Raw genomic sequence first — 13148 nt, forward strand, 5'->3', positions numbered from 1 at the left:
ATCTTTTACATATGGTATTTTTTAAATGGTAGTTTCACGATCATCAATACTGGCTACCAAATAAATTGAGATACTTTACCACTACATTACTGCAAGATACCTCCAAAGAATGCCTACTTACAGATAGTTTATCTTGAATCTATAATTAACTCTTAAAGATAGCTTCATATTTATTATCAATGTCGGGACGGCGCGAACGCCATTCCCGGCTACCAAAAATTACACGCACGAGTTATTCACATTAGGAATAATCGCAGAGGTCAACTCAGCCGAGGTGCAATGGCCAAGCCTCACTCCGGAGGAACCGCCTTCGTGATCACGGTTAACCTCTACGCCAGGTAAGTATGCTTTGCTCCGCTCTGCTGCAGGGTTTCCATTCCGGGCAAGCTAGAAGCAGTTGGGAATTATAGGGAGCGCGTGGCGAGACATTGCACCCCTGTAAGTATGCTTCATAAAATATACTGGCATGCGCAGTGGAACCCGCCGTTCAGAACCAGCTGAGGCGATTCCGATGGTAAACAAATGTTCTGTGTCTATTTTTAGCCATAAATAAATGACTTTGCTTTACGATTTTTTGTTTTAAGCTTTAAAGTTTTATGCCAAGGTATTTCAAACCATATACAACTTTAAACTGTCTTTGCTTTACATTGCCAAAGAGATCTATTGTGGGGGCCAAAATGAAAAAAAATTTAAAAATTCAAAATGAATTATGTTGCCGGCAATAGCTATTGTACTATGATGGGTATTTAATTATCCAGGCTTCAGTTAAAATATTTTTAAAGTTGGTAGTATATTTGATACTATATTATCATAAGCTGGACATTTTTTTAAAGAGAAATTCAGTGACCTTTTAAATTTTATAACATCTATGTACAAAAGTACTCCCAAAACCCAGTAACATAATCAATAAAAGCAATACCCCTAAATCCATAAGTAAACACTCCGATAACATTTTATGTGTATTGCTAGAAAGTTTTTATTTTACATTTTGTATTTATTATGAACTATTTTGTTTTTTGTTGTTTTGTTTCTGTTTTGCAATGCTGTAATTTGCTAACACACCGCGGCGCAACATTTAATGAACACACAGACGTGTTTAATGCATACAAAATAATAATACAAATAATCGTAATGTATAATCATAGGGTGTAAGATTAACTAACTTAGCAATGTATAATGCAATTTGGGCAGAAAATGAATATCAACATACATAGATCGCTGCAGATATATTTTAACCTAGATAGATCTAGACATATGTACGTATAATGCTATCATATCAACGCGTTCGATTTCACGAATTCGCGTTTATACGTATTTGTTGACAGAGTTTTGAAACTGTACATGTTGTTCATACGGTTTTTATTTTTGTGTTTGTATTTCCTTTTGTTTTTCATTATTATTTGTTATTTAGAATAATGCTTTACCATGTTTTCACTTGCTGGAGTTTAATTGTGGTTTATTATTGTGTTAGGTTCTCCTCGACGATTCTTCGTTCTAAATGTAAGCTCTAGATTTGGTGAGAAATACGTAAATGTTGTTTGCTGCGGTTCGCAGCAATGTTGGGTAGTTGCAAGTGATTGCGAATAATTAGGTTCAACGATTACAGATTACAGATTACATTTCAAATCTTGTTTGTTTTTACACAATTATACACAATTTATGCGGCTGGCCCGTGGCGGGCTATAAATATATCTGCGATTTACATTCGGTCTCAACTTTTACAATTATGCAATTTCCATTCGCATTTGCATTAATTCGTATGCCTGATGGCTGCTGATCATTACGTTTGTTATGCCTTGCTTTCATTAATTCAAATCATTTTTACATTTTACAGTCGGGGGAAACCAAACATGAAACATTAACATGCAATTTCGATCGGGGAATGGGGTGTGTAATGGCCGGTTGAGGAGCGGCTCTGTTAACTTCGCAATTAATCGCATTGATTTGCCAAACATAATGCTGCAATTATATGCTAGCCATCGAATGGTGCAAAACTCTAGCAGCCAGGGACACAACAAATAAAAAATTTCACTTCGACTCCTTTCATTCTGCTTTCTTGTGTGTGTTTTCCGTTTAATTCAGTATTCAGAAATTGCTTCCGCCTTCTGTTGCATTTAAATGTTAATTAATGATAATAAATAAAGCCTAGTTTTAATGCCTGCTTCAAACTTGGACATCTCTCAATTACTACAGTATCTATATAGACGTAAATACACGCGTTTATGTATTATATTTATATTTAATCTAGATTATCCTGGAATATTAACTTTATGTAGCCAGTCGCTCCGTCGAGGGGCGTCGCACAGAAGGGACAGACGGCCTGAAATCCGTTGGTGCCGTGCGGTATTTCCACGTTGGCCCAGTATCTGCAAGTATCGAAGGTGAACCATGAGTTAGTGGGGTCAAATCTCGGATATAACTTGTATGCAGTTGCTCACTTGACAGTTTTCTCAGTCGCCATGTGTCCGCATGGATTGAACGCGTACGTTGGGGCGCCCACGTCCACGTAGAAGGCCGGTTCCAGGCCCATGCACAGGGTGACCACCGGACCGAGTTCCAGGCACATGGGGCAGCGGCGGGCGCCAGTGTTCTCGTCCTGACCCCAATCGTGATGGCCTGTCGTGGCAATCGAGTTATATTATAGATTTTTTGTTTGCCATTTGTGGTGGAAGGCATTCGAACTCACCCTGGACATGGCCGCAGTTTAAGTACACGTAAGGCTGGTTCACCTGATCCCCAATGTTAACTTTGCGTGGTATGACCAGCGTGTTCAGGCCCACCGGGCACTGGGGACGACCGGCGTTGATGGCATCGATAAGTTTCTCCAAATCGTGTTTGGTCTGTAATTAATTAGAGGTTAGTTTTGGTAGGCTCGGAGGTGGCTTTCTATGATTTGAATGTTTCAGTTGTCGAAAATCCATAGCAGCAGCGCAGGACGGATAAGAAATATCTCTGTACAAGAGTGGTTTCTGTTGACCACCTCTGCTATATAGATTTCTCCAGATACCCACCGGCGAATGCTGCAAGCCCTCGGCGGAACGCCAGAGCAATGTTGCGCCGCAGAGATCAATAAGTGTGCCATCCTGCAGAATGTTGCATTCGTCATAGATCTGGAAAAAGCCAAATCGTTAATCAACTGTTTGAAAGGATAACAAATTGAACCTACCGGCTGACCCTTCTGCTGGGCCGAGCGCGATTCCCGCAGGCTGAAGACATCGCCGCCCACGGAGCACTCACGCCAGAGGCCGCACTTGGCACTGCCGCCACAGAAGGATCCCTTGGGGTGCATAATCAGCACACCGTTGGTGGTCAGGCCATCGATTTCCACATTGTCCTGCCACTTGGTGGCCTTCTCCTGCACAAAGTCAAGTTCATAGCTCATTAGTATCAGCAGGAGTGGGCAAACAGGATAGGACTTACCCCCAGGAATATGTTTCTGCTCGAATCGAAGCCGGCGGCGAATATTCTCGCCTTGGCGGGCTCACAGCGGTTGACCAGAATGCGGCAGGCGAAGCGAGAAATTGTGCTCTGCATCACCTTGGCATCCTTCTTGTCGCCGGGCAGCGTGTCCATCACCACAAAGTCAATCGGCGACTCCGAGGAGCGTCCCACCTGGCGGAGCAGAGCAATCATCGTGATTAGTCGAGGGTGGGCAGCAGCGACGGGAATAGGGATTGAGACGGGGACGGGGACAACTGATTAGGCAATTTATCAGACGGCAAATAAATGACGAATCATGCAATATTGGCATTACACTTCAGGAAAAGATACTTCGGTTGCCAGGCGGATATAAATATTGAATGACAGGCCGGCAAAGTCAACAGAGCAGACCCCTGACCTTCTCGGCCGGCGGTGCACTATTTCTGGCCCTTGGCCACGGCTAATTAGCCAAGTAACATTCATCAAAGTCAGGCCATGAAACCGAAGCTCTCGGGGATTGGAAGGGCAGTAGTTTTTAGGGTGTCTCACCTGAAACATGTCCGTTTCCGCGTCCTCCTTGTACTCCACGATGACCGCCTGGTTGCGTGAGAGCGTGTACGAGATTGAATGCTGGTTGGCATCCAGGATGGCCTTCGAGGTCTGTGGCGACTGGACGATGTAGTGCTTGGACCGCTTGACGCCGCTGGCCTCCGTCCGCTTGTGGAGCACAAACTTGGAGCGTCGCCGACCGCGATCGCCCTGTGGCAAGTAACCATTGTAGCTGCAATGAGACAGACACAGATACAGATACAGTGTGAGACACATTACGCATTTGGTGACAGATGTGGGGCGAGTTGATAAGAGCGCTCTGGGCCGGCTGGCGGGATTATTGCTCAACCAATATAATTCGTTTTGGTTTATAGGTCAAGTTCTGGCGCGACGTCGGCAATATGTTTACACAATTAGTGGGCAGCCACACTTCCCTGCCTCCCGCAGATGATGGCCGCTAATAACTCAAAAGAATTGCGGGCTAGCCTTTGTTTTCCCCGGGTTATTTTCGGTATTTTTGCTACATTAGCTAGGCCATAAAACATGTAATTACCGATGGCTGTCGGTTCTGGCCAATGGGAATATTATTGACTCTGGGCCGATTGGGCTTATGCCCACAAAATGTTCTTTAGTATCTCAAGGGACACACACTTATAGCAGATGTTTAATACTCCGAAGTGGGGGAACAGCGGATATGCGCTTTATTATAATCTTTTATGAGCAATTAATCGACAAATGTCGCAACAAGTTCTTAGAAAATGAAACATTTCAGTGTGGAAAGAACTTTTTAATGCTTTCTTTCCCATATTTATGGTATAAGATTTACCAAAATACTTTTATGAAGCCATAAAGTTAGTTCATTCTGATACAATAAAGTCTAGAATTCTCAACTCTCCGGACACTTCTATTTATTCCTCTTAACGATCACGATCAGCCCTCAAATGTCAATAATATTTTATGTGATTTCATTGATGTACTCCTCAAGAATAGCACCGGAAAATTCCAATCTCCCGTGAGGGTCGTAAAAAAATAATTTCGGAAATTCTTGAAAATCTTTTCCAATGAAATCCAGTTGGAGCACAATAAGCTCGCCGTGCGCGATGTAAAATTCTGGGAACCCAGATAATGAAAAACATAAATCCAATCCATGTTTACAGGCACTTGGCAACCCCCGGGACATGCTGACCTTTAACTTTATATCCGTGAGGCTCTGCTTATATATTATTATGTATTCATGCCCACATTTGGCCAGAGCTGTTTTGCTTTTTTTGCTTTGTTAATTGGTTATGTCTCATTTGGATGACAACAATTAAGAGTTTGAGATTTGCTGACAACGCTTCGAGTGTTCAAGAGCTTCTTTCCCTGTGGCTTGTTGTCCGGCCATCATCGTCCGGTTGTCTATCATATATCACACACACTCTGCGACCCGCTCTGGGGACGGGGGAATCCTCAATGAGTGACCACATGTTGCTCGGGGGACCAGCATGGTCCGCTCGCCATGATAAATGGGGAATTGATGGAGAACTACATAGGGTTCGGGCTCCGCTCCCTTAATTTTTACCCCCGACCCGAAGCCTTTGTCCTATGGGCAATTAAAAAGTGTTAAGATAACAAATGCCAGCAACAACTGGGACAACGTACAGAACACAGACTGCATCGCTTTCGGCTAATGACTCAAGAAGTCTGGCGATGGAGCTGGAGCTGGAGCTCTGGAGCCTGTGAGTCAGCGGCAAAGCGCTGCCAATCAGCACAATGTCAAGCGCTGTTGGCCCGGCCCAGTCCAGTCCAGACCAGTGCCGTCAAGAGCATCAAGATTTACAGTCATCCATCCCAGCTGCTGGCCAGAATCATCAATCTCCGCCGGCGTAGCGCTGCGTGGCTCAAATTTATGCGGCCAGCCTAGCCGAATGTTTACAGAGAGCCGGCACTTAAACTTCTGTAAGCTGCGCTTGACTGATTGGGTTTATGGCTGGAGTCGGTGGGTTCGCTTGAAGATGCGAGACGATCCCATAAAAGTGCAGCGATTCTTAATTTATGAATCCGTGGGGCACAACGATAGTAGACTTCGCTTGGCCTGGTGTCGAATGCAACTGGTTAGGCAGCAATCTTTGATCTTTGAATCGTTAAGTAGGTAATCCGTTTAAGCCGCTTAGATGTTAATCAGCAAAGTGACATAATTCGAAGATGTTACAACTGATTTGGAGCCTTAAACATAGGTGCATTATGGGATTTACAGGGGATTAAAAGATAGCTTAAAATCTTCCTAGCCAAAGGTATTCCTTTGCCACCCAAGTTTATTATCATATTCTCCATGTCCCTTCTATCAATCCTTTCAAGTGCATAAGTGAAAGTAATTTCCTGAACCACATGCCAGCTGTTCAAACACAGAATTATCTTAATTGAAAACAATGTTTTATTGACCCTGTCTCTTGTTTTGTTCTAAAGGTCCTCGAGTAAAACACTCGAACCCAAAGAACAAAGAACTCCAAGACTCTGACTTGAAGTGCTCATTTCAGCACTTGACAAGCCCAAACAAAGTACTCTAGGTACGGCCTTAGTAGTATTATTATTTCCCATGGACTTACCCGAGTATCACTAGTTCGCCGTATCGCAATCGCGGTTTGTCATGACCATCGCCACCGTCTTCCGCCAGTATGGGAGATTCAGTGCCGTCGGTGCTGCAAGTAAAGATGGGATTAAGTATTAAATTTTAAATGGAAATGGAAATGCACATGATGGTTATGGTCTTTATTTTTTGGTAATTTACACAAAGCCTGGAAACCCTTCAAGAACCCCCGCTCAGCCATTATGTTATGCAAGAAAGGAAAACAATAAAGGAAAGTTTTCTCAGTAGCAAAATGGGAACAAAACAAAAAGGAAAATGGCTGCAGAAAACTAAAGCAAAACAATTTCAAAGTAAATGCCAAAGAAATTGCTCATTTCCAACATCTCAGTGGCACCCTTTTTCATTCTAAATATATATGTGGATGTGCATATATATTACTCTGCCACTTCTTGGCTTTCTAGAATTTCAAATGAGGAAATAGCTCCGCTCTGTCTCCGCTGCACTGCACTAGGAGAAACTGGATTATCTTGAAGATTTTTTAAGGAAAGATTTACTACTCTAAAAATAGAATTAACTATAAAACTCTTCCATTTTATAAAGATGTTTCTTAGACAGAATATTAATTGTGTTTATGAACTATTTTAAGGGCTTTTTCTCCCAGTGTGATTAGTTTTCCCTTGGAAGTCTTAGGAATGTGCCACCTTCTATCCTTCTATCAAGTCACTTTGGCACCATCGACAACTTGTAGGTGATCGCATAATTAGAGGGTTAATTATACCAAATTAGTGGAAAATTGCATCCAATGGCGAATTTCTCATTAGCCTGGCTGTTGGGGGCGCTATTTGATTTTTATTACATCAAAATACACGTTTCGCTGGCTTTTTCGGAGACATCATAAACTTATTTACGGCAATCTAATAAACCAGCATGGCGCCGGTCCACGCCCACTCACAAACAGGGCAAATGGACTTTTTTAATGTGCTTTACAGGGGAGAAGAGGTGCCGGAGGGGTTCCGAATGGGTTCCAAAAGGGGTTCCGAAGGGGTTGCATGGGGCTGCTTTGGGGTTGCATTGATTTTTGCTCGTTGCATTTAAACTTGCTCCCCTTTTGCGTGGGCTGAATGGGCGGGAAAAAGGGGGCTGGGAGCGGGGGGTGTGGCTCTTGAAATTGTGCACTGCAGACAGAATTTCAGGGGGAGGTGGTGGGGCAGCGTGGGCGGCGGTTGCACAAGGTGAAATGGCAAATGCTCATCACTCTCGCCCTGTCTGACTCTCTGTTTGCTGGCTTCAAATTAGCGCTGCAACTTTGTTTAGATATGTACAGACATGGCTGACATGACGTACAGTCCTGTCAATAAGCTCTGGACAGCAGGCCGTCAACATTTGGGGCCTTAATGGGGCCAATAGTTAGCAAGAAATTAAACGAACTTACATAGAACGTTTGTTAAGGTTGTTATTGATATGTATATTAACTCATTATTAAAATTTCCAAAAAGTCAAAATCCTTCAGAAAAATTCCTTTAAAGAAGTGAGGATATTATTTTGTAATTATGACTCCTTGAACAATCTAATTTAGTCCCATGTCATTTAGCAATCAACAGGTTCATTGTTAAAGAAGCTTCATCTGCCATCCTATCTTTTTTTACAGAAAAGATAATATTTCACAACCAGCATTAATTATTCCCCCCGAACAATAGGACCCACCCGGCCTCCCAGCATAAACTGGGTTAAATTGATTAAGCCTAGCATGATCAATAATAATGAAAGTTTGTCATTTGACTGCTGTCCAAATTGAATTCAATTAACAAGAAAAAAAAACTCGAGGGAAAACAAAATGTTGAGATGCGATCAAAATTGAAATCGGAGTAAATATTTACACAATATGCGTGTAGCCATAGGGCTTGTCACAGAATCAACAGCACCCATTATCCATCTTCGTATTACACAACATTCAATTGAAACATTTTCCATTCAAAAGTACCATTCCCCTGGGGGTCTTTCTGCAGAGAGAATTCATTAACAAATCGCATAAATCTTGATTATTTGATATAAGAGTTTTGAGGGTTCCTACAACCCTCATGGTGTCCCATTCTTCGCGTGACTTTTACACATGCAATCAGCTGTGCTCGCTGCCATCAAAGAATTTATCGATTTTCAAAGGCAACATGCCACTATTTGCATACATTTCAATTTCAAAACTAAACCAAGCACATTACGACAGACCAGCCAAAAAAAAAGTTGGCAAAAAAAGAGAAATACATTGAAAACATGGTGCGCTATAAAAAAAATAGAATTCACGTACACATGGAGTTACTCACAGATACTGAAAAGGGGCATCCATGAGATACGATATCTTTGATGGCGCGACCCCAGTGTTTGTGCTGGTATGCGTGTTTGCATTTGTATCTGTGGTGCCGGCTTCAGTTTAGTACTTTGGCTGTTGTTTAGGGAAATCAATTTTCGTGTCTGTGTGTTTGGGTTTACGCAGCACTGAGAAACAAAACTACCCTTATTAAAGATAAAATTTAATTATAAAAAAAATAATTTCAAGCAATATACCCATGGTAACCTTAGATTTACCATTCAAAATTCGTAAAAAAATATTTAAAACTTGGTATAAAATATTTTATAATATTAATAATAGTTAAAATTTTAAATTTGGTAAGAAATCTTTGTGATAAAAATGTAGCTTTTTGTTCTGAGTGCAGAACTGCCTCTGGTACTTGTGGGGGAAATGGGCGTAAAAGTGTATTTCATTATACGCAAGTACAGGTACCGCCCCGTTGCATGACAGTGCTCTCGTAGCATCGATTTTCGCTCGTTTGCCTTGCATGCCACCAAATGCAACCGGCCCAGAACGAGACCCACAACAGACCACCGCTCCATGGTTGTTGGTCGACACAATCGCATTACAATAAATTTCCAACCTAACGCAAAGGGCAAACATCGCCCGCCGCTCGATTGCATGCTGAAAATGCTAAATACTAAAAACTGCAGCAGGACCCACCAACAACCATCAGTTACCAACCATCCAACCAACCATCCGCCATCGGCCACCAAGGGTAGGGCTCTGAAATCAGGGCAACCGACCTGACCTGACCATAGGCACTGGCACAGGCTCTGCCACCGGGGGACGGCCACAAATGGTTTAATGTCACGGGGTCGCAGCTTATGCAAATTAATTTGATTATTACACCAAAGTAACCCACGTATTCGCTGCATTCATTTGATTAGCTCGCCCACCTAAGCGCCGCCCGCAAAATGAGGTCTCGCAAGGCTTTTAGCGTCTCGCTGCACCTCTAATTGACTTTATATGGGGGGTCTGCGGATGACAGGTCTAATGTGTGAGGAGCAACAAGCGACAGGGGCGCCAGGAGACCAAAGGTCAGCTGGCATGGAAACACAGAAATCAATTGTGCCGGGGGAGAATCAAAGTTCTTGATTTTGTTGGGAAAAACATTAGCTTTAAGTCAGTTAGCCCTATGTACAGCCCTATGAAACCATTAGAACAGCCATTGAATTTATAGTGATCTTGAAATAACTAAGTATTTCTTCTCAATAAAAAATTGCTTAAAAAAAGTTCTTGATTTTGTTGGGGAAAACATTACTTTAAAGTATACATTAAAACCGGTTCTTTAGAACAGCCCATGTGGTTATAGTTATAATAAACAATAATACCCTATCATACTGATCTTAAACAACTAAGTACTTCTTCTCAATAAAAAACTCCTTAAAAATACTAAAAATATACCAAACGTATAGGAAAACGAATATACCAAACATAGGATTATTATCTTCTTAAGTACCGTGTGCTTCCCAAACCGAGTCACTTCCCATGATGTAACTTATTGTAGTCGCTAACGACGACATTACCATAGTACATCCCCCCATTACGTGTAGTATTCCTTGGTAGAGCAGGGAAGTGAAGCCATAACTCAATGCGACAACGATAGCAAAACTTTAAAAATAACATTTTGCGGGCAAAGTTTTCGATCAAATTCGGCTGGCTGTGCTCAGCATAAAGTGGCAGCTGCATCTGCTGCTTCTTCGTTTGCTCCAGATTCGCTGTGGCAACGGGAGACTTGGTACGCTATATTTATAACTTTCATAAATCTCTGAGTTTGCCTGTCAACAGCAGAGGTTGAGGTGGGAGGTGCAGTGAGTGTTCAGAGGACTGTGGCTTTATTTACACGCGGCGACAGTGGAGAAATATAGTTGAAGAGCAGAAAAGAGCACGAGTAGAAGATAGTTCCACTTCTTGTTTATTCCATACCATTTGAAATTTGAGCAGGGTGAAGTGCAAGTAGTTGTAGAATATTCAAACTGCAGTGTCGCCCCTCGGCTGTCATGCCAAATAAATGCAAAGACCAGCAGAGTGCAATGGCAGATTAAACAATAAACAAGAGGGGGGAAAACACAATGGCAGCGTACAGATACAGATACTCAGGCGAGAAGGGCGGACAGACGACACTTTTTGCAGGTAAGAGCAGGTGTTTCGTTACCATATTTTATGGTTAAATTTGCGGTCTGTGCCTGGGTTAGCTGATGGGCGAAATGCCGGGCTCTTCTCATGCTTCCCATACCCATTCACATTCACATGCCGTGGATGTGTCTGTATCCGTATCTGTGTATCCATATCGGCATCTGTATCTGTGCACATGTCTCTGCCACACAGCTGTTTGCATTTCAAGAATGAAACTCTCATTGAGACAACTTCAAAAAACATTCACGAAAAAAACTCGTTTTGCCAGCGAAATTCAAGCACAAAAGAATGGCCAGAGGAGAACATCAAAATTGCGGAGCTCGAAAAAAAGAGCAAGGCAAGGAAAATGTACACATAAACATGGGCATGCTATAAACACGTTCTTTATCACGGATAGTTTATGAAAAGTATCTTTGAGATACAAAGTACTGCAAGTACAGAAAGATTGCTTGTTTTAATCAAAGCCAAATAAACCATAAAATATATTCTAAACTAAAACTCCAATGTTTTGAACCTTTGAGATACAATGAAAACTATCTCTATCTATATTCTAGATTGTAGATTTCTGGCTTTCGTATCTTCGAGATACCAATAATTACCATTCGGGTGACAGGGTCAAAGAGTTTGTCGGTCTGGGCTGTGTTTTTTAGGCCTTGTTAGCGGTGGCTCACTAATTCCATGTATGCAAATCGCCGCCTGGCAGTTTCTTAACCACTTTTCTTTAAACAGCCCAGCTGAACAGCCACAAAGATAGCTCTTTCTTTGGCGCTCACTCAATTTTAGTTGGTTACATAATCAGCAGAAATTTCATTTAAAGCTTGTTTGGTGTCACTGGTATAGTTTTGTTTTCCTTTTTTCTTTTTTGTATTGTATTTTTACAAAAGGTACAAAACATTTGTCTAAGCTGAACAATGGAAGTTATACTTTTTTTCGGTACGGCGCTGCTCCCTGATCTTGGCAGTTTTTTGTTTGCCTGTGCAGCGGCACGTCTCGAACAATATTTCTCTGCTCTTTGGTTTGCCTTTCCCAGCTGCTTTTTTGGCAAACAAATTTGCACTACTTCAGCACCGAGGCGACCAAAACCAAGCTGGCTAAAACTAAACAAACAAACCGACGGCCGTCCAGGAGAGGAAAAAGCGTATTTAGTTTACTTGCCAAAAGCAAACGTCTGAGCTGCTCTTGAGCACGTTTTTTTCAAAAGAAGAGGATATGTTGAATATATCTTAAATTTTTGTTGCCCAGGAAAATGTATAAAATATTTTATCAAAGTCTTTGCTTCTTAGCATAAGCCTATTAAAGTCAGGTTGCTCGAAACTAGTTTGATATAAATATAATATTTAATCTCTTTATAAATTCCATACGTTTTAACTTCGAACTACAAGCTGGAAATATCTTATCTTTATTTTAAGTTGATTAATAAATAAAAAAAAGATATATTTTTATTGATAGTCCATAGATCCATTAGCTGGGCAGAGTATTTTCGGAACACTTTGATCATTGCGTGGTTGCATTTCCTTAAGCTTCGGCCACATTATGTGCCCAAGTTTATGGATTTTCCTTCTCCAACTGACGGTTTAGTTTTTACCCTCCGTTCTTCTTTTTGCCCCGTTTTTTGGCTAAAAATAAATAACCACGCCGAGCCAAGATGGAGAAACATTTCCCATTTCCGTGCTAATAGTTTCGCTTTTCATTCGTCGTGGAGTGCTTCTATTTCTGTACCTCGCTGTCTGGTCTGGATTTGGAGCAATGCCTTGGGATCAGAGCTGCCTGGGATGCACTAGTAACATAAAAACCCGCGCTGAACTGCAGTTTGTCATCCTAATGAAAGCATGAATATGCTAATCTCTAGCTTTTTACGAGCAAACGTCATTATCGCGTTGCTTTCAGCAATTTTAATAAGCAAGTGCTGGGCTGAGCTGGGCACGACTTTTTGCCTGTCTGTATGCGTGATTAAAGCACTAATGACAGGCTTATGGGATAGAAGAAATAATAAACAGCGCAGAATGAGAGGTCCAATAGAAGTGATACTTGCCCACAACCCATTCGCCCAGCATCATCATCACCATCATCTCCGCCGTTTCCTCAATAGATGGCATTTAATTATTCTGCCCCCTAAATGGATCTGGGAAC

At 41.9% G+C, this 13148-nt stretch overlaps 1 protein-coding gene and 1 non-coding gene across 2 annotated transcripts in view; both read right to left on the minus strand.

The window, feature by feature from the left end:
* Positions 1-181: 181 nt before the first annotated feature.
* Positions 182-346, minus strand: LOC122817812 (U1 spliceosomal RNA). The gene has a single exon (XR_006367383.1). It is a non-coding gene; the product is annotated as a U1 spliceosomal RNA (small nuclear RNA).
* Positions 347-951: 605 nt separating this feature from the next.
* Positions 952-13148, minus strand: part of LOC108024387 (protein pellino) — a 32480-nt gene continuing 20283 nt past the window's right edge. The window contains exons 3-10 of the mRNA XM_017094296.2: positions 6555-6647; positions 3970-4201; positions 3421-3612; positions 3167-3355; positions 3012-3110; positions 2687-2840; positions 2439-2616; positions 952-2366 (exon numbers count right to left, since the gene is read on the minus strand). Coding sequence (XP_016949785.1) covers positions 2240-2366; positions 2439-2616; positions 2687-2840; positions 3012-3110; positions 3167-3355; positions 3421-3612; positions 3970-4201; positions 6555-6647 — 1264 coding nt within the window. The 3' untranslated portion in view covers positions 952-2239. The remainder of the gene's footprint in view (positions 2367-2438; positions 2617-2686; positions 2841-3011; positions 3111-3166; positions 3356-3420; positions 3613-3969; positions 4202-6554; positions 6648-13148) is intronic.

Source organism: Drosophila biarmipes, chromosome 3R (genome assembly GCF_025231255.1).
Source record: "Drosophila biarmipes strain raj3 chromosome 3R, RU_DBia_V1.1, whole genome shotgun sequence".
Classification (NCBI taxonomy): domain Eukaryota; kingdom Metazoa; phylum Arthropoda; class Insecta; order Diptera; family Drosophilidae; genus Drosophila; species Drosophila biarmipes.